This window comes from Rattus norvegicus, chromosome 1 (assembly GCF_036323735.1).
Source record: "Rattus norvegicus strain BN/NHsdMcwi chromosome 1, GRCr8, whole genome shotgun sequence".
NCBI lineage: Eukaryota > Metazoa > Chordata > Mammalia > Rodentia > Muridae > Rattus > Rattus norvegicus.
In genome coordinates, this window is record NC_086019.1 from 212,010,102 (window position 1) to 212,034,415 (window position 24,314).

General features: G+C 48.2%; 2 protein-coding genes across 5 annotated transcripts in view; one reads left to right on the top strand and one right to left on the bottom strand.

Annotated features, from left to right (window-relative positions):
- Nucleotides 1–24,314, bottom strand: part of Sf3b2 (splicing factor 3b, subunit 2) — a 40,910-nt gene that overhangs the window by 10,325 nt on the left and 6,271 nt on the right. For 2 of the 4 annotated variants that reach the window (XM_063286842.1, NM_001106326.1), the window contains 15 exons: nt 9,826–10,012; nt 9,606–9,652; nt 9,056–9,133; nt 7,859–8,098; nt 6,375–6,492; nt 4,686–4,795; nt 4,294–4,390; nt 3,927–4,018; nt 3,545–3,760; nt 3,263–3,400; nt 3,044–3,124; nt 2,649–2,876; nt 945–1,094; nt 273–362; nt 69–176 (listed from right to left, as the gene is read on the bottom strand). In XM_063286842.1, the coding sequence (XP_063142912.1) occupies nt 69–176; nt 273–362; nt 945–1,094; nt 2,649–2,876; nt 3,044–3,124; nt 3,263–3,400; nt 3,545–3,760; nt 3,927–4,018; nt 4,294–4,390; nt 4,686–4,795; nt 6,375–6,492; nt 7,859–8,098; nt 9,056–9,133; nt 9,606–9,652; nt 9,826–9,958 (1,926 nt within the window). In that variant the 5' untranslated portion in view covers nt 9,959–10,012. Of the gene's footprint in view, nt 1–68; nt 177–272; nt 363–944; nt 1,095–2,648; nt 2,877–3,043; nt 3,125–3,262; nt 3,401–3,544; nt 3,761–3,926; nt 4,019–4,293; nt 4,391–4,685; nt 4,796–6,374; nt 6,493–7,858; nt 8,099–9,055; nt 9,134–9,605; nt 9,653–9,825; nt 10,051–12,777; nt 12,849–24,314 lie in introns of those variants that run through there. The other 2 variants (XM_063286841.1, XM_008760105.4) reach the window with 2 other exon arrangements.
- Nucleotides 12,888–22,701, top strand: Gal3st3 (galactose-3-O-sulfotransferase 3). Its single transcript, NM_001024290.2, has 3 exons — nt 12,888–13,092; nt 16,715–16,951; nt 20,904–22,701. Exons 2-3 carry the CDS (start codon nt 16,827–16,829, stop codon nt 22,075–22,077), a joined length of 1,299 nt encoding a protein of 432 aa, NP_001019461.1. The 5' UTR covers nt 12,888–13,092; nt 16,715–16,826; the 3' UTR covers nt 22,078–22,701.

The following is a 24,314-nucleotide window of genomic DNA, read 5'->3' on the forward strand; positions in this document are numbered from 1 at the left end:
ACACACCTGGACCAAAAAAAAAAAAAAAAAAAGACTCAGCCAAGAAGGAAACCGAGCTCACCACTCACCTCAGGGATAGGTGAGTTCAGTCCAGGGATTTTCAGGTTTGGGTAGGATGGCGGTGGCCCGTATCGCTGCATGGCAATCAGCCACGGAGGAGGAACTTTGTGGGCATTCTATAGGAAAACAAAACAGGACATTACCTCCCCTACCTCTCCTTTCTGCTCAGTCTCGCCCTCTCCAGCTTTCCCAGCCCCTTAGCCAACACTTACAGGTCCTACTGGCATCCCTAAAGAAATCCTTAGCTCATCAGACAAATCTCCAGGCTTCTTCTCCTTCAGCCGTGTCTCAAACTCCTTCCCCTGAAGAAAAAGCACAGCTTGCTCTATTGGGGCTTCCAGACATACTGAGAGCTCAGTGGCATGAGGACATAAGAACAGACAAGCGTCCTGATCTCTATCAGATACAGAGTCCCATGAGGGTTGTCTGGTTCCCACTTAGACTCTGGGTAGAATAAGAAAAGGAAGAAGACCAGACTCTCTGGGGCCATTAACGCACGCACTGTGAGAACAGGCGGAATAGAGCAAGAGCTCACTCCCGGTAAAGCGAGGTCACTGGACAGGATGACTGTCAGCAAAACAGCAACTGATGCCATGGCGAGTAAGATCAGGGGAAAAAGGTAAAACCTTTTCTCCAACTTAAAACAAAATGTTTCTGAATAACAACGGCCACTTGGTCATCCTGTCCCTATGCTTGGGTTGAACTTTTTCAGGAGAAAAAACTTGTTTGGAAAACAAACAAATCCAGTACATCCTATCTCAACAAATGGCAGGAAGGAACAATTTTTAGGCTGGGGATCACGGTACCAGCTTTGAAACAGACTCTGACCAAAGTCAACATTGAGACTCAGCCTTGACCTCCCCTTCCCAGCCGCTTTCCCGAACCTCGTAATAAAGGTCCCCATGGATGGTGAGCTTCGGCTTGGTCTGCCACTTGAAGAAGGCATCGTGTAACTTCTGGTAGTCAATGTCAATCTTCCCCATCTTCGGCCGAACCTTCTCTCTCATTTTTGACTTCATGGTCTTCTGTTCTTCCTGTAAAAATGGCAGAAGAGATGAATTACTGGGGGTATTAGTCAAGTCTTTAGTAGAGGATCTGGCTCCAATTCAAGGGAACCTCATTTATCTCACTCTGAAAAGGCAGCTTAGCACCACAAAGTTCCAGAGCTCAACACCAGCACCAAAATTCGAATGACACAGCCTAGGCTGAACACACAGACTTCCTGTAGGAAGGCAGACTCAGCTTTCCGTGTCAGTAAGGGCTCTTCTTAACTGTGTGATCAAGAGAGGCCTGGGTCAGGCTGGAGCTGCCTCACTGGTGTACAAGCACCTGCTGCTTGTAATGTGAGCTGCCAGCACCGACACGACAGCATCACAATTCCTAACCCCAGTTCCAGGTTTCTGAGACCCTCCTGTGACCTCAGCAGGCACCAGGTATGCACATGCACAGTGACATGAACACAGGCAAGCCACACACATCCATGACAATAAATACAAACTGAATAGAAAGAGAGGACTAGAGGACTGCGGGCTCAATGGAAGACACTTCTCAATTTGTTTTAATCACAGACAACTAGTACTCCACATATTTATTTTAAACATTCAAGACTTAAAGATTTACACACCCATTGTACTAGATAGTTTTATCTCAACCAAACACAAGCTAAAGTCATCTGAGAGGAAGGAACCTCGATTAAGAAAATGCCTCCATAAGAACTGGCACACAACCTTCCTAAAGCTGCGACCCTCAAAACAGCTCTCAAGTTGTGGTGACCCAGCCATAAAATTATTTTGTTGCTGCTTCATAACTTAATTTTGCTACTGTTGTGAATCATAATGTAAATATCTGTGTTTTCTGATGGTCTTAGGCCACTCCTCTGAAAGTTGATTGCCCAAAAAGGGGCCTCAACCTGCAGGTTGAGAGCTGCTGCTGTAGTGCATTTTCTTAATTAGTGACTGATGGGAAAGGTGTAATCATTTTGGGTGGGGCATCCCTGGTCCTGGGTTCTCTCAGAAAGCAGGCTGAGCAAGCCAGGAGGAGCAAGCCAGTAAGCAGCACCTCTCCATGGCCTTTGCATTAGCTCCTGCCTCCAGGTTCCTGCCTGCACTGCTTTTGATGACGAACTACTATATGGAACTGTGAGTAAAATTAAACCCTTTCCTCTCGGGGTTGGGGATTTGGCTCAGTGGTAGAGCGCTTGCCTAGCAATCGCAAGGCCCTGGGTTCGGTCCCCAGCTCCGAAAAAAAACAAAAGGAAAAAAAAAAAAAAAAACCCTTTCCTCTCATGGTATTTCATCACAGAATTAGTAACCCTAAATAAGACAAGCATCATTTGCACCTCTAGCTACAAGTGAATCAAAAAACAGCAGCCGGGCAAAAGAGAGAAAGAAAACTGCTATTCAGGACCAGAACCTCAACATGACAAAGGAGTAACACTCTAAACAGACCCGAGGTCATCACACAGTGCTGACTTCTAAACTGAAAAAAGGCTAATTAGACCTGTAACAAGTGGGCAGTCCAGTTCTGAGGCAGGCTGTTACAAAGGGTGTGGGGAGCCGAACTCAGGTTGTACCCCAGCCTTGCCTCACCTTCTCCTGCAGGGCCTCTCGCATCTCCTGAATGCCTGTGCGTTTGATGAAGTCTGGCAGCTCAAAGGGGGGTTTCTCAATGCCTCGTTTGCCTTGAAGGTACTTGCGCTTAAAACACCAGTGGCGTGGCACAGGGACAGAGTTCCGGGTGGCCTTGAGGTGAACCAAAAGCTTAGGGTCCTGTGCTGTCACGTCATGCATCTCAACAACATCAGGTCGGGCCACCAGCTGAAAAGCACAGAGCAGTCAGTCTGTTTGTAGAAAACCCACCTCTTGGTTAGAGCTGTGTTCTCCTTCTCAAATGAGCCCTGTACCAAGCCTGCCTCATGAAATCTCTCAACGGGGTGGGGCCAAGTCCCAGCAGGCCCGCGCCAGCTGCATCTCCCAGGTCTAACCTGCTTCAGCTCTGCCACGGTGAAGCGGTTCATCCGGCGCAGCTTCTTCTTGGACAGCTTAGGGGCTTCCGGCTTCTTCTCCTAGAAGAGAGATGACTACCCTCTTAGGTGGGCATCGGGTGGAAACCAAACTGCTCAGCCATGGCAATGCTTATGCCACGGAAGCCCTTACACTTCACTACCTGTGCCCTGCATCTCTCTCCCACTGAGGAGTCTGACCTGTTCGTCGTCACTGCTGTCATCGTCACTGTCTTTGTGCTCCTCCTCAAAGCCCTTCTTCTTGGGGACTGCAGAGTTCTCCATCTTGTCAAGCTTCTCTGGCTCCTTTTCCTTTTCCTTTTTCACATCATCAGTTAGCTGAGGAGACAGACCATGTGGAAATTCCATTCTTGAGACACCTCCATTTCTGACTCCTGTATTCAAGCAATATCCCCCAGGCTTATCTCAACCCATCCCACACCCAGCAAGCTTGGCCACGCAAGAGCACACCACCCTTTGTACCTTGAAAGCCTCAAAAATCCTCTTGAAGAAGATGAAGTTGGGCTCGTAGATTTCAGGCTCTTCAGTCACATACTCAATCTCCACATCAGCAGCAGGAGAGTCAGAGCCTCGGGACCGAGCTGAGTCTTTCTCTCGGTCCCCGGAGCTCTCTGACGAGGCTGCCCGCACCCGCTGTGGCTTTTTCTTCTTCTTTCGGTTCCGACGCTTCCGGTTTTTCTATCAAGACAGGAAAACTACCGAAGTCAGAGAATCTGCGTCCCATCCCTGCCCCACTACTTCTGTACTTAGATGTAAACGCACCCACAATACTTAGAATTGGAAGCCATCCAAGACGCCCAGGAGGAAACTGGCAGGCTCCTCCCAGGCAAGCTTCATCACACACCTCTTTTTTGGATGTAGACACAGTGTCCTCCTCAGTCTCTGATGCTGACTGTCCCAGAGATGAGCGAGTGTCTGTCTCCATTTCTTCTTCCTCTGTTACAGAAGAAATGGCAATCAACCCTAACAGTAACCAGGCCAGTCTCAAACTTACTATGGAACCAAGGATGACTTGGTTCTGATCCTACATCTACCTGCCAAGTGCTGGGACAACAAGAGCATGCTGTACCGCCCAGTATCTCCCTCACTACAAAGTATCTGCTCTCCACGGTCTTCTCAGGGAGGGGCAAGGGTGTCAGGTTGTGGGCCCAGCACCCACACACCACCATGGTTCAGCCCTGTGTTGCAGCATCAGGCACAGCAGCACTCACCCTGCTGGGAGTTCATCTCTTCCTGACGGCTCTCCTTCAGCTGCAGAATCTTTTCCAAAGCCTGGGGGATCTTGGGGCCCACAGAAGGATCATCCATCTGCCAGAAACACCCAGTCAGAAGGGCTGAGACCCAATGCCTTCCTCCAATTCCAGCTCTTACATTGGAAAGGTGGCGGAGTGGTGACACATAAAACATACGAGGTTCTGCACCCCTCAGAATTCTGCCCAAAACATCTCAAGTCCCTAACCTAAAAACTCACATTAGTTAAGCGTGGCTCCTACCTGTGCCCAAGAATTTAACCCAGCCCCACTTTACAGACCTCCCTACGATCCTAAGGCAGCCCCCTCTAAACCACCTCTATGACCAAAGGAAGATGTCAGCAATCTCTCACCTCTCTGTTCTCATCTCCAGGGGGTGGCGGGGGACCCCGAGGGCGAGGAACAGGTGCCCCCATGGGCAAAACAGTAGGTGTGGGAACCACAGGGCCTACTGGAGCAGCTACTGTGTGAAGAAAAAAGAAGTCCAATGTCAGAATAGTCGCCAAGGTGATGAAAGGGTAGAGTACTTCTGGGCTGCTGGCAATGTTCTGGGTTGGGCTCACAGGCTGGCTGCACGAACACACCACATATGTAAATTCATGAGCTGCCATATACTTGTTATAGTTAAGGTTTTCTTCTTCTAGATTTATTTTTCTCTTCTCTCATATTCCATGTGTGTTGTAGCCACAGAAGCCATAACAGCAAGTCAGATCCCCTGAAGTTGGAGTTAACAGTAGTTATGAGCCACCCGAAGTGCATGGTAGGGAAAATTCAGTTCCTCTGCAAGACTAGCAGGTGCTCTTAATTATGAGACATCTCTCCAGGCTCTTCTTTTGCATTTTGTTTTTAAACTTTTATTTTAATGTGTTTATTTTTATGTGTTTGTCTGCACATACATATACGACATGCATGACTGATGCCTTCAGGTCTAAAGGGAGGATTAGACTCCTAAACACAAAGGTATTAACATAAACCAGCATGAGGGCCCTGGGAACTGAACCTGGGCACTGTGCAAGCTTAGGAAGTGCTCTTATCAGCTGAGCCATCTCTCCAGCTCTTCCTTTGTTCTTGTGACAAACGTTCATGCTGCTCAAACTCATGACCCTTCTTCTTCAGCCTCCTGACTACTAGGATTACAAGTTACGGATGTGCACCATCACGGCTGACTCTTACAAGTAATCATTTGGTTTTTGGTTTAGTTTTTGTTTTGGAGACAGGGTCTCACTATGCAGCTCAGGCTGGCTTAGAACTTGTTTTGTAAATCAAATTGGACCCAACATCACAGAAATCAGCCTGCCTCTGGCTCCTTCAGGTATGTACTATCGAGCTCAGCAAGTAGCTTTTTATGGTTACAACGGGTTTTTGTCTTCATGGAGGTATGTGCACCATATGCATGCCTGGTTAGAGGATCCTTGAAAGGCAGAAGAAAGTCCTGGGTCCCCTCTGGCTGCAGTTACACTAGTAAGCCATCTAATATGGACACTGGGAACCAAACTTGTGTCTTCTTGAAGAGCAATAAGTGTTCTTAACCACTGAACCATCTCTCTAGCCCCTGGGTCTTTTCTAAGATTTTTTTCAAGACAAGGTTTCTTTGTATAATCACACTGGATGTCCTGAAACTTGCTTTATAGGCTAGGCTGGCCTTGAACTCACAGAGATCTGCCTGCCTCCCAAGTTCTGGAAATAAAGGTATATTCACCATGCCCAGTTTGGTTTTAGTTTATCTAAAATAGGTTTTCAAGTCAGGAGATGGCAGTGTGTGCCTTTAGTCTCAGAACTCAGCAAGCAGAGGCAGGTAGATCTCTGAGTTTGAGGCCAGCCTGGCCATCAAATAAGTTCCAGAACAGCCAGGGAAACCCTCTCTTGAAAAACAAAGACAAACAACAACAAAAAAAAGAAAGAAAGAAGAAAAGGTTTCAAGTAGCCCATGTTTGAATTACTATATACTCTAGGATGACCTTTGCCCTCTGCCACTACGCTCAGATAAAGGAAACGTTTTAAGAATGACATCTTTGCTCTGCCCTACCATTCCAGGGTCTTACCTCGAGGCCCCAGAGGAGTACGGACCCCCAGCTGCCCCATATCCTGAGGAGGCCTAGGGACTGCAGTGCCCATCTTGGCAATTTCCTGCTGCCGTTCCTGCTCCATTAATACGGCTGCCTACAAGAAAGAAGTGCGAACTCAGTTTGAAAAGAATTTGGCACAGAGCCCTGACAAATGCGTTCCTTCAAAGAATAATAATCAGGGACCCTGAGGTTGTCATCTTCTCCACGCCCATGTTTGCATGTTACTAATACAACTAGAAACCTCGTATCATGATGGAAAATGCCTAAAACCAAGTAAGAAAAAACCTAGCAAGTTTCTGGTTTCTGGAAGAGAATTCACTGTTAACTAAACACCACCCTCTACTTTTCAAAGAGTTTTTACATGACAAAGATCAAACTATTTAGAAAGAATCATGAGATATTTCCTTACAGTTACCCCTTAAGATTGGCCACAACCTAAACAAAACTAGTACTTCATCTATGTTTCCACACTTGTTTTTAATGCTTTCTTTCCTTTTCTTTCTTTTGATTGTTCTAGACACGGTTTCTCTGTGTAGCTCTGGCTGTCCTGAAACTTGCTCTGTAGACCAGGCTGGCCTTGAACTCAGAGGTCTAACTACCTCTGCCTTCCAAGTGCTAGGATGAAAGGCCTCTCTCACCACCACCCACCCAGCTGCTAAGGCTTACTCTCTAATATTCCTGAGTTACCCACTGAGTAAAGCTGACACCGAAAAGGAATCCCTTACATCATCCCTCAATCTGTACCTGTCTCGGTTTAAATCCAACTCAAATGACTATATGTGCCAGCATTCTCCACAAACCACCTAAAAATGCACATAAAACTAGCAGTAATCATAAAGTACTCTCTGTAATGGACACAGAGTAAAATCACATGTGCTATCATCACAGGAGTTCTGCAACATAACATACTTAGTATTTGAGCTTTGCTTTCCTTTTTAATAACAAACCTCCAAAATTTGAAAAAAAAGTCATTTTTAGTTTATAGACCATCCAAAAGCAGGGGATATAATGTGCTCACACCTGACTACAGAACAGATGGACGCACTAGAACCTATCTGGTTATCAGGCAGCCTCCAAAGCAAATCTGAAAGAAGCATCTTGGTTTGGATGCTATCCTCTGGATGGACCCTGATGTCAAGTCAGAGAGAGAAATATTACCCTCTTCTAGTACCCCAAGAGTTCATGCTCCTTCAATAATCTTCCTGCTTAAAAAAAAAAAAAAAGAAGAAAAAAAAAAAAAAAAAAGAAAGAAAGAAAGAAAACTCATACCAGCAACAATACAGCCCAGGCCAAACTGCCAAAATACTGGCTTCCTGGGAGTCTCTTCTAACCTATACCTATGTTCTAGTCTTCAATCAAGACCTTCCTAAAAGGCTTGGCCTCCGGGTCTAGCTTTCTGAAGCTCCATTTCCCCATTAGGGATCTAATATGGCCCAGGTACAGGCCTCCACCCGCCCTACCTGTTTGGCGCGTTCCTCTTGCTGCATCAGTAAAGCTGCCTGCTGCTGGGCCAGCTTCAGCCGCTCTTCTTCTGACAGTGCCACAGGCTCACCCACTCGAAGAGGTGGTGGGGGCCCCAGATTTGGTGGGTGAGCCATAGGAAAGCCAAGGCCAAGGCCTGGTGGAGGTGGTGGAGGTGGTGGAGGAGGCTGTAGAGGGGGGAGTCCCAAAGGTGGCGGCGGCATAGGAATCCCAGAGAGCTATGGGGAAAAAAAGACAGCTGTGAACTAGAAAGCACTTATTCCGTTTATAAGCATTTGCTGGGGACCTAGCAAAAGAGTCAGGCACTAGAATTCAAAGTCTAACGATGTAGGTAGGACTCAAGAAAATGCACCATACAAGAATCAAGAGATGCTGACTTTAGCTCACTGATCAAAGCTATTGGCTCCTCTGAAAAGAATCAGGAGCATACATAATACATTTTGCATTCAAGACACACACAGAGACACACACAGACACACACACACACACACACAAATAAACTCCAAGTCAAAGCCACAACTTTAGAGGAAGAGAACCAAATACTTGCTTCAGAAAGGACTTAAATAGGAATTAGGGCTGGATCGATGGCCAAGCACTTAAGAGCTGTTCTTCTATCATATCAGGGTTCAACACCCTGATGAAAGTTCACAACTGTCTGTAACTGCAGCCCCAGGATGACCCAACGCCTTGCTATGGCCCCCTGCATGTGATGCACAGACAGACATGCAGACAAAACTCAAATTCAGACAAAACACTCATATACATAAAAATAAGTATTTAAAAAAATAGAAACCAATGTTCCAAGGCACAGAACATCAAAGGGTTGCTAAATGAAGGAAGTATATAATCAAATCAGGGCATTATCCTTCAAGGTCTCAATGAATAAGTTTGGAAGCTATGCCCGAGAGTAAAGAGCATGACTACTTGCAGCTGGGAAAGGATCAAGTAAGATTTCTAGATACTCTATTTGAATCTTGAATGCTAAGTCAAATTTGGAGGAGTGGACACTGGGGATTGAAGCAGTAGTGGCACTAAGTGAGAAGTAAAGAGGTCCCAACTTTGTCTCCTTAGACTTCACCCTTAACTTACTGTCCTACCTGCTAGCTCTACCTCCAGCACAACACATGGGAGAACAGTTACCCTGGGCAGCAAAGACCCTCTAAACAAACTCTTACCTGTGCTGACATCGGAGGAGGAGCAGCTTTGTCCCCATCCTCTCCTCTCAAAACTGGTCGATTCAGCACAATGCCAGTCTACAAGAGAAAAGAGAACTCCAGGTCAGACTAAGAGGAACTATTCTGTTACATGACCTCCTCTTCCATTTATTTACTTAACAAAATTTACTCAGTGCCCACTTGCCAGAGATTGGACTGGAACCTGAAAAAAGGTACAGGAGTAGAAGTAATTACAATAAAGCAAAAGCAAGAACTGACAAAATGGTCAAGCGCCAACTTGCTGCATTGAAGTACCCAAAAAAGGAAGACCCAGACGGGCGTGGTGGAGGTCTTTAGTCCAAGCACTTGGAAGGCAAACGCAGAAGGATCTCTAAGTTTGAGGCCAGCCTGGTCTATAGAGTATTCTAGGGCAGCCAGGTTTCTCTACACAGAGAAACCCTATCTCAAAGAACAAGCAAAATAGTAAAAGAAACGAAGACCCACCCGTGAGGAGTCTTAAAGGCCTCCAGGAAAAGTTAGACCCACCCTGAACTCATGCCTCAACACTCACCTGGCGGGTGTAGGTCTGCAGCCGCTCTACTAGCTCCTCGCGACTCCCTATGGGACGAAACACAGAATCAAGGGGTGAGCATCACCCGGAGCAGGCCAACTTGGCGAGGTCAGGCCCCACCGGCCTGTCTCCGCCCCCCGCCCGTGGATCTCCTGGGTAACCAAGCTCCACTCCGCCACAAGCCCACGCAGCCCTCCTCTTGACTGCCCATTCGCCTCACCCTGGATCGGCGCTCCTATCTCTGCCAATTTGGCCTGAAGCTCCTGGGCAGCCCAGGCCCCATAGTGGCCTGGAGGGGGAGGCGGTGGCAACTGCAATTCTCCTTTGGGAGGTTCAGGATGCTCCGCCGCCATCTTAGCCACAAGAAGGCGCGCGACTAACACGGAAGCTCAGGTCAGCCGCCGGGCCTACTTCCAGAAACTTCCGGCAGCGCATCTGCCACGTCCTGCGGTGATTGGAGAGAACTTGGTCCAAATACACACCCCTTCCCTTACCCAGGAGATAGGATTCGCCACCGACGAAGGCTGCAAGGCCTTCTGGGAGTTGTAGTCTGCGGATGCAGCACCTAGAGGCTGAACGCATCCTGTACGCAGCAGTAGTAGTACATCCGCTGCCTGTCCTCTAAGAAACTCCCCTCCCCAGAGCGGATGCTTTCTTCTCTCCCGCCCAAACACACACTAAGTCTTCGGTTCTGACACCCTTCAATGATGAAGACCTGAATGCTTATTTCTCCCAGGAATTCATAGAGATTGCTTTCCGGCGCCCGCAATGGGAGGTTGGAGCCGATGGCTCTGATAAAACAGTGTCTGATTGTTTGTCTGCTCACTCCCGCCCAGGCGTGCTTGAATGGGCTGAAAGGGGATCGCAGCCGGTAGAGGAACGGACCCGCCAGGCTGAGTTCCAGCTGATGACCTGGGAGAGGGCGCTACTAAAAAAAAAAAAAAAAAAAAAAAAAAAAAAAAAAAAAAAATCCCCCTTTCCACCTTCAAGAAAGACTTAAATAAATAAATGTCTTCTCTGTCAAATGCTTCCTTTCCCTTTCTAGGAACGTTCATAATATATTTTCCACCTTTCAGGTATTTTATGTGTATGTATATGCACCACTTGCATGCCTGGTATCTGTAGAGGTCAGAAGAGAGTTAAGATCTGGAACTGGAGTTACACATGTTTGTGGGTCGAACCCAGGTCCTATGCAGAAGCAACAAGTGCTCTTAACACCATTTCTCAAGCCCCAAGGTTTTTGTTATTTAAGACAAGTGTGTTCTCATGTGGCCCAGGCAACCTTAGAACTTCTGATCCTTTGAAGACTACAGATGTATGCTACCATGCCCCATTTCATGGAGTGGAAGATCAAGATTCATGTAGCTCAGACTGTCCTGGAACAAATTCCAGCCCAAGCTAACCTCCTACTCTTGGCAGTCCTGCCTCGGGTTCTTGAGAACTGATATTACTGCTGCCAGTCAATCTATTGCCTTTGATTCATTTTTAAGTTTTTCTCACCCTTTATTCCCACCTCAGTTTCCCCAAACAGAATCTGGAGCTTGATCTTCTTCTATTTTGAAGTATCTAGCATCCAGTGGACAACTAATAAATGATTGGGGTGGGGGATCAGATCTAACCTGGGGACTTTATATTCTTGTAGAAAAAAAAAAACGAGCAAAAACAAAAACAAAAAACAAAAACAAACAAACAAACAAAAAAACAACTCAGGACCTTTCTTAGGGCAAGACACCATGACCTTGCCTGCCCAACACCCACCAATTAATCTTGTCTCCTTCCCCCCCAGTCCTGCCTCTCTCAATGACAGCCTGTTTGGTTTTGTGTGTGGTGAATAAGAGAAAGGAACACAAATGGCCTCATTTCCCACCCACACACTTCAGATCTTTTCCTAGCCACCTCCGTTTCACCAGCTGTCCCCAAGGGAGAAGTAATTGGGAAAGGGGGAGGGGGATACAGGAAAGGTGAGGTTTGAGAGACAGAAGAAAGTACAGCATTGGAGGCAGGGGTGGGAGGGGAGATGGTTCTTGTTCCCTTCACTTATATCCAAATCCAAACCTTGACTCTTCCCCCTCGGATTACCATCGCTACCCTACACTGGGAGAGCAGAGGGAACCAAAGCCAGAAAGGACAGTGCTAAAGAAAGAACGATGGTGGCCTTTCCTTATGTTTGCCAGCTCACTCAGACAGAACCATTTGTAACCCAAAGGAAGTCTCTGCTCCCTGTAACCAGAGAGCCCAGAGCAGGTCATCTGAGGCTGGAGGCCCCAGCGTTCTCAGACAGGAGGAGGAAGACAAGGGCAGGGTCTCTAAGGCAAGCTAACAGAGCAGATGGGTCAGAAATACAACTAGAGCCGGAAAAGGACACACTAAACAGGATCTGATTTGTTTTCATGATTGTCCTGGGATGCAGATAGAATGCCAAACCGTGCAAAGGGAAAGACTGAGAGAAAACAAAAGCTGACATGTCCATTCGCCCCTGCCTCTGAGGTCAGGATCTTCACATGATGCCCACTTACTGGTTATTGTGTGAGACCAGAAGGGATTAGTGCAGTCCCAGCTTTGGGTGGCTAACCTACCTGAAGATCCTTTCCATGCTAGCCCTAGAATCAACTGTGCTCTCATGGCATCTAATGTGGCTTTAGGGGATGCCAGTATTAGACATCCACCAGGACTCTTTCAATTAGAGCTATTGAAAGGAAACAGCTGCCCATTTTGGTACTGGGAAGTGGCAGAACTGAGGAAGTTGCCTCTTGAGCCCAAGCTGGAGTAAAAGCAGAACTGGAGTTTCTGGTTCTGAGTGCAAGGTGCCTTGGCAGAGACCCCAGACCAACAAAAGTTTTGGTCAGAAGTGAGAACTCTGGAGTCCTAGTAAGGCACAGGTGCTGCCTCAGGAGAGCTAGAGGACAAACTAGAAGGGAAGGGGGCCAGGCAGGGCTAGTAGAGGTAGGAAGTAGAGGGGAAGAAAAAAGGAATATAGGAGACTACAAGTGCACCTGAACCTCTAACCCAACCTCAAGAAGCTCCAGTGACCAACAGGACCCAGTCATGCCTCCTCCGTTTTTCGCCTCTGACGGACAGAGGTGTGCTGAGCACAATGTTGAGTTCTTTCTACAAGACTGCAAGGGAAAGATGCCTGTATGTAAAGATGCCAATACCACAGGAGAACGCTCACCAGCAGCAGGCAGGCTATGCAGTCCCCCTCCTCTTCTGCTTTTCCTTTTCCCCCTCCTCTGAGCCGCCAGGCCCCCGCCCCCGCCCCGCCCCCGGTGTGAGATGGGGGACGGGCGGCGGGTAGAGCTGAGCTGAGCTGAGCTGAGCGGACAGACTCAGACGCTGCCACCTGATCCCATCCAGGCGCAGCGAGGCAAGCTACCGGCATTCTGCGTTCAGAGCCCCCGTTACCCTCAGACCCAGCAGATTTCAGGACAAGGGGCCCAGGGGGAGCGGAGGGTAGCCCTGACCCAAGTCGGAGACAGAGCCTGCCTGCGTGAGTACTGCAGTAGCCAACCAGGGGCTGGAGGGAACAAGGGTGCACTGCAAAGAGGATGGGGGCCTGGGCAGTTGCAGAAGAGTATCTTGGGGGGCCTTGTGCCAAGAGAGCTTGAGGGGGTGGCTCCGTACCCACAGGAAGCTGGGATGGGGTTGAATCCGGCCCATTCCCTATAGTGACCAGATCTCTGGAAAAGATCGGGATAAAAATGAGGGAATGTGGGGAGAGGTGGGGGTGGGAGTGGGTAGTGATGGAGAAAGGAGAACGAAGAGAATTTAGAGGCAGGGATGAAAGCATGTAGGGGGCGGGATGACAGAGAGGAGACTCGGGAAACCTTGTGCAGGAGGGAGAAGGGATGGAAAGATATTCGATCTCTTAGGTTCTATTGTGCTACCTACCCTTTTCTGTTTGGGGACCTTTGTGACCTGAGATATGCCATGTCCCATGACTGCTTAGGTCTCCACATCACTGAGAGGACAAGTCCCAGTGGTCAGGCCTGGGATCAACTCCTCCAAGGGCATCAGTATCAGCCCTATGGCTCTGAGGGGAGAGAGAGGGAGAGATCTTTTGGGAGTAGGGTGGACATCTGGGTTAGTTTTCAAATCTCTGGCTGGCAATACTATTTCTTCTTTGGTTCCCTGGAGAAAAGAGAGCAATTTACAAAACTGGGCAGCAGCCTGAGGTAGATTATTCTGACTAAAATTAGCACTGCTATTCTGATAAGGTTGGCATCCTGACCTGCTGGGTATGGTGAAGAGACCTCTTTCTCTCACATGGAGGAATATGTGAAGCCTCTGTGCTCCACATGTGTACCAGCAGCATGGCCACCAATTGCTTCAGCCTCAAGACCAGAGGGAAACCCAGTCCAGGGAATTCCTCCAGGCTCTCACTGCTAAGTCCTCCTCTACAACAGGCATGGCCTGACCCAGGGAATGCAGGCCTGCCTACTCTCTCTCTCTGGACCTGGAATGTTTTTTCTCGCTGAATGCCCACATACAGGATACAGATTCTTGCTTTCAAATACCTGAATCCCTGTCGTGAAGAGAAAAATCTGCCCTGTGCTCTTGAGAATGACATAGCTACAGCCAGATAAGAAGCAAGGGAAACCAAGCCCAGGAATGTGTCACAAGGTAGTGTAACTGGTCCTCACAGTCCCAGAACAGTCCCTGGAACTGTAGGCAAGAATGAACTAGGCTACATCTGGAGGAATACACAGTCTATCATTGCCAGGGGCCAAAATCCCTGATGTTCCCAGCCTGGAGACTGGTGCCTAGGGAATTCCTGTTCTGATCAAGACCTGTTCCCGTTGCAGATCTTAACAATCAGGCTGGTTCCCAGATCCAAGCCTTGAAGGCAGTGGATAAAGCTGTTAGTAGAATGGATGGGGAACCAAGACAGCAACCTCATTCTCTGAGGCCAGGAAAAGATCCACTGTAGCTCCCCTTACACTTGGCCTCCCCGCCCGGGTCAGATGCCTCTGAGAAATAGATTGGTTTCAGCAAGTTTTTTTTTCTTTTCTTTTTCTTTTTCTTTTTCTTTTTCTTTTTTTTTTTTTTTTTTTTTTTTTTTTTGGAGCTGGGGACCGAACCCAGGGCCTTGCACTTGCTAGGCAAGTGAGCTAAATCCCCAACCCCAGCAAGTTTTAAGAGGTAGAAATAGACTTGTCCTCTAATTTTCTCTTAGGAAACCATCTAGTTCTTCGAGCAGGACTTGTGATAGAGAGAAACTTTGTGTCCTGAAAGGGCTAAGACCTTGACTTCCTCCTGCTGAAGATTAATGTTGTTCTACCTCAGAAATCCCCAAAATTGGGGAGGACCTAGGCTTCCTCCCCTGTGCCCTTGGTTGCCCTCTGTGACCAGACCCTTTGCTCTCCGGGGTCCAAAATGATTATGTCTTACTGGCTGGTGTGACCTAGAGATAAGGGGAATTGGAAAAAAGACATCTTTTTTAGATGTAATCTGGCATTAACGGGGAGGGGGCACAGAAAGGAGAAATGGGAAGCCAAGTCCAGAGCCAGAGTTACCTCATCCCTCCTGGGACCAGGTGTCCTAGTTCCATACCCGTGCGTATTCTCCTAAGGTTGCAAATCCTCCTCCCTTCAGAGGTAGCAGGGTAAAGGCTAATGCTGAGTCTGAAGCTGCACATACATCCCAGGAATAAGACAGACCCACCATGGCCTGAGGGCAGGCATGGCTGCTGAAGCTAACTTTGCTGAAGCTGAACTTCCAACACATTCTTGCAAAGAAAGAAAGCCTGGCCAGAAATCAAGGCCTTCTCTTGCTTCTCTCTCCCTCTTCTTACCTAGAAGTCTCATCTTGTGCTGGGAATTCTCAGCAGAGCAAGCTAGAGCCACCCCTGCCCACTCCTCCCAGGCTGTTATCCCAGTGCTTTGGCCAAGCACCTGCACGGTCAGCTGATGGGGCCACCTGCTTTTTAGATGCCTGGGGATGGGATCCAGACAAGGATCCAAGGTGTCAAGTACTTCTTTCCTTGGTAGATTTAGTCCCAAGCCCTAAAGGCAGTGACACAAGCCGGAGGGCTCAGTGCTTAGAAGAATGCAAAATTACCAGACCAGGCAGGGATGGAAAGATAGTTTTCTGAAATTACTTTATGTCTGTGAGTGTTTTGCCTACACGTCACTCTGTGCACTGTGTGCATTCCTTGTACCTACAGAGGGCAGAGGATGGTGTCAGATCCGCTAGAACTAGAGTTACAAAAAGTTACGGCCACCATGTAGGTGCTGGGAATCAAACCTGGATTCTCTGAAAACACGGCCAGTACTCTTAAGAACTGAGCTATTTCTCTAGTTTGAAAAATCAGTTTGAATAGGAACAGCTCACATAAAGTCTAAGAACAAGGACTTTGGAGTCAGGAGAATAATCTGGCCAGATGTGGGGGAACATACCTTTAATCGCAGCATAAAGGAGGCAGAAGCAGGTGGATCTCTGAGTTTGAGGGTCATCCAGGACTATGTAGCAAGTTTCAGGCCAGTCAGGCCTACTACAGTGAGACTAAATTTTTTTTAATAAGCAAGCAGATCTGGTTCACCAATCTGCTATCACTGGCTGTGTGACTATGATTAAGTAGCCATCACCGTCCAGCACCTCAGTCATCATCTGCTTGTGGGAAATACCTGTGGTGTACGGAGTTAGTAATAATATATTAGGCCTGTAGCACTAACCAGAGGCTGAAGGAGGTGAGGGCTTGGCTGTTTCTGAGGAGTTTATTCTCAGGGGACTCAGAGTCAGATAACAAGTCTTGGACTGGGACTTGTGTGTCCTGAGCCACATGCTGGTGCTGAGGAGCCTGCTGTAGAGCTAGATTCAAATGGCTGTGAGACAAAGACAAGTTAGATACAGTCAGAGAGGTAAACACACGGGCTCAAGAAACAGAATGGTTATAGTGAGTGCTGGACACAACCCAGACCTGTAATTCCACCCAGGACTAGGTGATCTGGACAGTGAGGAGACAGGGTCTTAGGGACAGGCGGTGGAATCCGATCTGCTCTGGCATCCCTGTTCACCCCACTCATTTAACCTTTCTTTTGCAGCAGTCCTGTTAAGCCTGGACTCTTTCTCCTCTGGCCATTGCAAACCTGTCTGTTTCCTTGTTCTGTCAGGCTTTTCGGGAACACTGGCCCTGCTACCAGAGCTCCAGGACCCCCCATGAGTGCTGGTGAAGGAAGCCCAGGGTAGTAAGGCCCTGGCCAGTCTAGGAGTGAGCCCTCCACCATGGCAGCTATCCTCCAGCGCCTGCAGCAATCCACCAAGATGATGAGCCGCAGGAAAATTCTGCTATTGGTGCTAGGGTGCAGCACCGTAAGCCTCCTCATCCACCAGGGGTCGCAGCTCAGTTGGTAAGTGGTGGACTTTAGTGAGGTATGGCCCCACAGGAGGGACTGTAAGCCAAAGAAACCAAAAGGCTTCTTTGGGCTTCCTGTAATCCACAAGTACTTTCCATCCTCTAGAGCGGTGGTTCTCAGCCTTCCTAACACTGAGACCCTTTAATACAATTCTCCAACCATAAAACTTTCATTGCTACTTTATAACGATTTTGCTAGTTATAAATCATAATGTGTTTCCCAAAGGGTTGTGGCTCACTGGTTGAGAACCGTTGCTCTAGAGCCAACAAGCAAGGGCAGGACTCCATGGGCGAGTACTTGCTCAGTCACAAAATAAATCAGTTAGCCAAGATCTGCATCTAGCCCCAGTCTTTCCCTCAGCGTCACAGCTGAATGCTTCCTCAAGGAATTGCAAACATCATCCTGGATTGTTTTGCTCTTTGGAGGCAGGGTCTCATTCTGTAGCCCCTACTCCACCACCACCCCCCCTTTTCTTTTCATAGTTTTTCTGTGTATCCCTGGCTGTCCTGGAACTTACTCAGTAGGCCAGACTGGCCTTAAACTCACAGAGATCTGCCTACCTCTGCTTCCTGAGTGCTGGGATTAAAGGCATACACCACTTACATTCTGCCTCCACCTCTGCCAATACCACCTTTGTAGCCCCCTTTAAAGGTCTCTTTTGCAACCAAAAAGCTGAAACCATTTAGACCAGGCTGATTCAAACTCACAGCAATTGCTTCTGCTTCTCTAGTGCTGAGTCTAAAGGCCTGCACTCCTACACCTGCCTGTCCTGGAGCTCCTGGTCCTCCCACTTCTGCCTTCTCAGTGCTGGGATCACAGGTGTGCACCACCACACCCAAACACCAAGTTTTTGAAATGCTCGGAAGCAAACCTATTGCCTCAAGAATACTAGGCAAGCATTTTACCAACTGAGTTAAATCCTAAGCCTTGCAAACGACTCACTAGTCCACTACTTGGGACGCTGTACTTCATTTCTGAGCTCATGTCCTCAGCTATAAAATGTGTGACCCTCTGATCATGCTGATATAGGACACCATGCAATGAGAATTAGCATCTGTTCTGATTCCCTGTGTGATCTCACCAAATCCCTGCACCTTTCAAGGTGCCAATTCCCCCAATAGTTCACATACTCTTCAGAGTGGTTTGCTAGCTTTACAAATGATGCCTGTGTAGACATTATCCTGAGCCCAAACCAGATACACACAGGAAATCCTTGTGGGGTTATCAAGCTGCTTAGAGCTGCCCTTATCACTTAATGCTTATGACAGAAAAATCAGGTGCAACTCAGAGACTGTCCAGATCTGACTGCTAACCAGTAATCCCAAACGTCCTTGTTCCAGGATCTAGGAGCAGAAGTGAACATGCTATAAAGGCTATATTTGTTTAAAACAATGCCTAGCACAAAGCAAAACCTCCAGAAATGTGTATACATGAGTGGAGTCCAAAGAGAAACATGTAACAAGAACAATAAATGTGTTGCTGTAAAGTCTGTTACCCTGCCCCCTCCAAAAGAGTAACGAACTAGTTAAAAGAGTAATGAACTAGTTAAAAGAGTAAAGAGCTAGTTAAAAGAGTAAAGAGCTAGTTAAAAGAGCAGAAACGAGAAAAAGGCAGTCAAGACTTGGTGACTGAGTTGGCTCCAGATTCTCTCAGGTCATCAAGGATCTCAAAGGGCCATTGTCCTTTACAATGTCTCTGCATTTAAAAATAACCTTAGGACAGGCAGTAGTGATGCACACCTCTAATCCCAGCATTTGGGAGGCAGAGGCAGGCAGATTTCTGTGAGTTTGAAGACAACCTGGTCTACAAATCGAGCTCTAGGACAGCCAGGGCTACAAACAGAAACCCTGTCTTGAAAAGAAAAAAAAAAAATACCTCAGACAGAGCCAGGCATGGTGATGCGCTTTTAATCTCAGTGCTAGGGAGGCAAAGGCAGGCAGAGCTCATTAAATTCAAGTCCAGCCTGGTCTACACAGCAAGTTTCCAAGACAGCTAGGGCTAAATAGTGAGACACTGCCTAAAAAAAAATTACCTTAAAACTTAGCAGAGAAGCCAGGTGTCGGTGAGGCATGCCTGTAAGTCCAGGACTCAGAAGGAAGATCAGATTCAAAACCAGACTGAGCAACATAGCTACTGAAAGCTTTTCTGGGCTACAGAGTAACTCCGCTTTAAAAAAAAAAAAAAAGGAAGGAAGGATGGATGGATGGATGGATGGATGGATGGAAGGAAGGAAGGAAGGAAGGAAGGAAGGAAGGAAGAAAAAAGGAAAGGAAGGAAGGAAGTGTTGGCAGTAGGTCATAGTACTCTCCAGCCACAGAGCCCAAGGGTGGACCAGGTGTGATGACTCACATTTCAACCCCAGAACTCTTTTTCCTTTTCTAAAACAAAGTATTTCTTATGTAGTCCTAGCTGTCTCGGAACTATGCATATACACTATGCATATACACATACATATACAGGATGGCCTGGAACTTCCTGCCTCTGTCTCTAGAATGCTGAGATTAAAGTGTGAATCACCACCTCTTAGCTTATCCCAGAACATCTTTTGATCTATAATTTGCTTTTATTTTATGTCCAGTAGTGTTTCCCTGCATATATGTCTGCGTGAGGCTCTCAGAAGGCCTGGGCTGGAGTTACAGACAGGTGTGAGCTGCCATGTGGATGTTGCATACTGAACCCGGATCCTCTGGAAGGGCAGTCAGTGTTCCCAATCATCCTTCCAAGCTCTCAATCCCAGAACACTTCAGGAGAAATGGGAGGTGGAGACAGGAGAACCAGCCAGAAGGACACAGTCCAACAGAGACAGAAACAGGAGAATCTTAGCCTCAACACATAGAAAGACAGAACCAATTCTAAAAAGGTGACCTCTGACCTCTGCCTGCTTGCTATGGGACATGCACACCTGTACATACACACACTAAATAAGTAAAAATTAAAAGGCAGAGTCCTCAAAACTTGGCTGCTGGAAACAACAAACATTTATTCTCTTTCCATTTCTGTGGGTCACGAATCCAAATTCGGTTGAGAACTCCAGATTCCAGGTCTCTGCAGGTTTTCAGTCAAGGTGTCTACCAGATGTACAGTCTTTTCTGAAGGACTGATTAAAAGGAATCTGAAAAAGTTTGGGTAGTTTTGCACTCTTCAGTTCTTCAAGCAAGCTGACAGGACTCGGGTCTCAGTTTCTTTGGGACTGCCTCCTTCTAATATAAATTATCCTGGAGAGTGAGAGAAAAACAGCAGCCTCTCCCCACTCTAAAATCAGAGACACCTCATCATTTCTACCTTATTCTGTTGCACAGTAACATCAGTAAGTCTAGTCCCACTCAATGGGAAGAAAATATATGAGGGTGAAGATAATACCAAGAGGTCAGTATGTATCCGGGCTCATCTCCCTACCCCCAACCCCTTTTAAACAGGGTTCTATTGTGTGGTTCTGGCTGGCCTGAAACTCATTCTGGAGACCAGGCTGATCTCGAACTCACCTTGATCCACCTAGCTCTGCCTCCCATGCCTGCCCGCTAAAGCCTGTATGTGTATGTGTATGTGTATGTGTATGTGTATGTGTATGTGTATGTGTATGTGTATCTGTATCTGTATCTGTATCTGTATCTGTATCTGTATCTGTATGTGTATGAGTGGTATTGCATGCAGTGCCATCTGAGGCCAGAAGAGGGCATTGGATCCTCTGTGATTGCTGTTACATACAATTGTGGCCATGTTGGGCCTGGGGAAACGAACCTGGATCCTCTTGAAGGGCAGCCAGTGTACTTAACAAATTGGGCAAGTTTTTCCTGCCCCTGAAGAGCCCATCTTAAAGGCTACCTGGCCTCTCCAATCATGAGAGTAAAGACCAGGCTGACCCACTCTTGTACACTGACCACATTTGTCCCCCAAATTCAAGCCGTGTCTTTGCTTTTACTCCTCTCACACACCCTGGGCTTTGCAGGTACCCCAAGTTGTTCCCTCTGAGCTGCCCGCCTCTTCGAGAATCGCCACCCCGTGCCAAGCACATGGCCGTGGCCTTCCTGAAGACTCACAAGACAGCGGGTACGACGGTGCAGAACATCCTGTTCCGCTTCGCAGAACGCCACAACCTCACTGTGGCCCTGCCTCACCCTAGCTGCGAGCACCAGTTCTGCTACCCGCGAAACTTCTCGGCACACTTCGTGCACCCGGCCACGAGGCCCCCACACATGCTGGCCAGTCATCTGCGCTTCGACCGTGCAGAACTCGAGCGCCTCATGCCTCCAGACACGATCTACGTTACTATCCTGCGCGAACCTGCCGCCATGTTCGAGTCGCTTTTCAGCTACTACAACCAGTACTGCCCGGCCTTCAGGCGCGTGCCCAATGCGTCGCTCGAAGCCTTCCTGCGCGCACCCGAGGCCTACTACCGTCCAGGCGAGCACTTCGCCATGTTTGCTCACAACACGCTGGCCTATGACCTGGGAGGCGACAATGAGCGCAGCCCTCGCGACGACGCGGCCTACCTGGCGGGCCTCATCCGCCAGGTGGAGGAGGTCTTCTCGCTTGTCATGATTGCAGAGTACTTCGACGAGTCACTTGTGCTGCTGCGGCGTCTACTGGCCTGGGACCTAGATGACGTGCTCTACGCCAAGCTCAACGCGCGCGCCGCCACATCGCGCCTGGCCACCATCCCGGAGGCGCTGGCAAGGGCCGCGCGCACCTGGAACGCGCTGGATGCCGGCCTCTACGACCACTTCAACGCCACCTTCTGGCGCCGCGTGGCGCGCGCTGGTCGCGCATGCGTGGAGCGCGAAGCGCGCGAGCTGCGCGAGGCCCGCCAGCGTCTACTGCGTCGTTGCTTTGGCGACGAGCCGGTGCTGCGACCAGCTGCCCAGATTCGCACAAAGCAGCTGCAGCCTTGGCAGCCTAGCCGCAAAGTGGACATCATGGGCTATGATCTGCCTAGCGGCGGCGGCGCTGGCCCTACTACGGAGGCTTGCCTCAAGCTTGCTATGCCCGAGGTGCAGTACTCAAACTATCTGTTAAGGAAGCAAAAACGCCGCGGTGGTGTGCGGTCCAGGCCAGAACCCGTCCTGGATAATCCTCCCCCTCGGCCCATCCGAGCACTGCCCCGTATCCCCCAAGGTACCTGAGATCCGCCTGCCTCCGGGAATTCAGGTCTTGCTCCATTAGGGCCCTTTTATTCCCCACGGGCTTGAGCCCTGTGTCCAAATGGAGGTGCGTCTGCATCTGAGCCTGCCACCCTAGTGTTGCCTGAACCCCACTTTCTGGGATGGCATTGATGGGCCACCCACAACTTTTCCCAACTGGTTGGTAACTTTGACAAGAATCCAAGGGCATTCTAGTACTGCCCACCCTGCCTTTTTCTGGGGACTGAGCACCCCGCCTGTCATTTGGGGGGGCTGAGCCCCCACCTGGGTGAAGTGGATGGCCACAAGCCCCAGAGAGGGACTAAGTCCTGGGAAAATGCTGTGCTTCCCGTCAGCACCTGGGCTTTTGTTCTTCCCAGGGCTGCCTAGGTTCCCTACTGTCTTCCAGGTTCCACCTTCCCTACACACCGAAGCTGCTCCCAGATACCCAGAACCAGGAATTCTTGGGTTGGGCTTTTTGGTTTTTGGCTCCTTCTTCTTCTTCTCCTTCTTCTTCTCCTTCTTCTTCTTCTTCTTCTTCTTCTTCTTCTTCTTCTTCTTCTTCTTCTTCTTCTTCTTCTTCTTTTCTTCTTATTCCTTTTTTAAAAATAAAACAACTCTAAATTATGCAGGGTGTATATCAGTTATTGAAAGCCACAATCCCCAGGTTTGAGGATGAAGCAAATCTTATGGAGATGCTGTGGTTGGACCCACCCAGACTTGATCAAGTTCTCTGCTGCCTCTTCCAAAGACCCACACAGTCCTGAATCCTTCAACCTGGCATACCCACACAAACCATAGCCATCTGAGCCCCACCCATTAACCAAAATGTCTCTTTACTCAGTTCAACCACATTTCCCTAGCATCAAGTTTGGGAATGCATGTGAACAAGGGGACAGTGAATCAGAAGCAAGTCAGGACCATGAGCAACTACTATATGGCTTTGGCAGGCTGGGGACAAGATCATTTTCAAGTAAAGGGGTTCATAACTCCAGTTTTACCACCACCACCCTGTGAGTCCTCAACTTCACCATTGGGCATCTTTTTTGTCCCTTATCCACAAGATATGACTTGGTTAATGATCAGTCCCTCCCCCAATTTCCCTCCCCCAATTTCCCTCCCCCAATTTCCCTCCCCCAATTTCCCTCCCCCAATTTCCCTCCCCCAATTTCCCTTAGCACAGCTAGATACTCTGCACTTGTTGTTTCTGAGACAGGATTTCTCTATGTAGCTTTGGCTGTCCTGAAACTCACTCTAGTAGACTTGGCTGGCCTTGAACTCAGAGATCCACCTGCCTTAGCCTCCTCTGCTATTCTTTAAGGGAGATTTTATTTAAAAGGTAAGAGTGTCTCGGGGCAGTGGTATTGTGCACCTTTAATCCCAGCACTCAGGAGGCAGAAGCAGGTGGATCTCTGAGTTCAAGGCCAAACCTGATCTACTGGGTGAGTTCTAGGACAGCCAGGACTACCCAGAAGAACCTTGCAAGTCTCAAGAAACCAAAACCAAGCAAACAAAAAATAGCAGAGATGCAAGGCATCACAATGCAAGCCTTAATCCCAGCACCAGGAAGGCAGAGGCAGATGGCTGTTTGAATTTGAAGTCAGGCTGGTCTGCATAGTTCCAGGCTAGTCAGAGCTGTAAATTGAGACCCTGTTCCCTAAAACAAGTATAATGAAAACAAGGAACTCTGGGGGTTTTTTTCCCTAGAGCTACCTTGACATAGTTAAGCAAGCGATAAAACTATAACTAACATGGTCTGCTAGGTTCCAGCTACTATTGTAGAGCTTTGCTTGAATTAGTTTGTTAAATAAGCAGTATTTTCCTCATGATGGAACCATACCTTAGGTTAAATGATGATCCAGTCATATAGCTAGAAAAGACAAATCAGGATTTGAAACCGAGACCCTGCAGTTTCAATATCTGCTCACATGTGCTGTGTCTAAAGCCAGTCAAATAAAGAAGGCCACACGTCACAGGCGCTCTTTGTGCCTTCTCCCAGAAGAATGGAAAGCAAAACACTGCTATCAGCATCAGCTCTTACGTTATTCCTCAGTGAGACAATGGTTGGCTTGTTTGGGCAAGGAAGATTGTAGTGGCTGGTTGGCAGGTCTTAGGAAACTCCATCTTCTTATTCTGTTTACTCTTAGTATAACGAAATATCTGAGACTCCACAGCCTCTGAGGGGAGGAATCCCTTTTGGCTCAGAGCTCTGGAGGCTCAGAGCATGGCACCAATCTCCG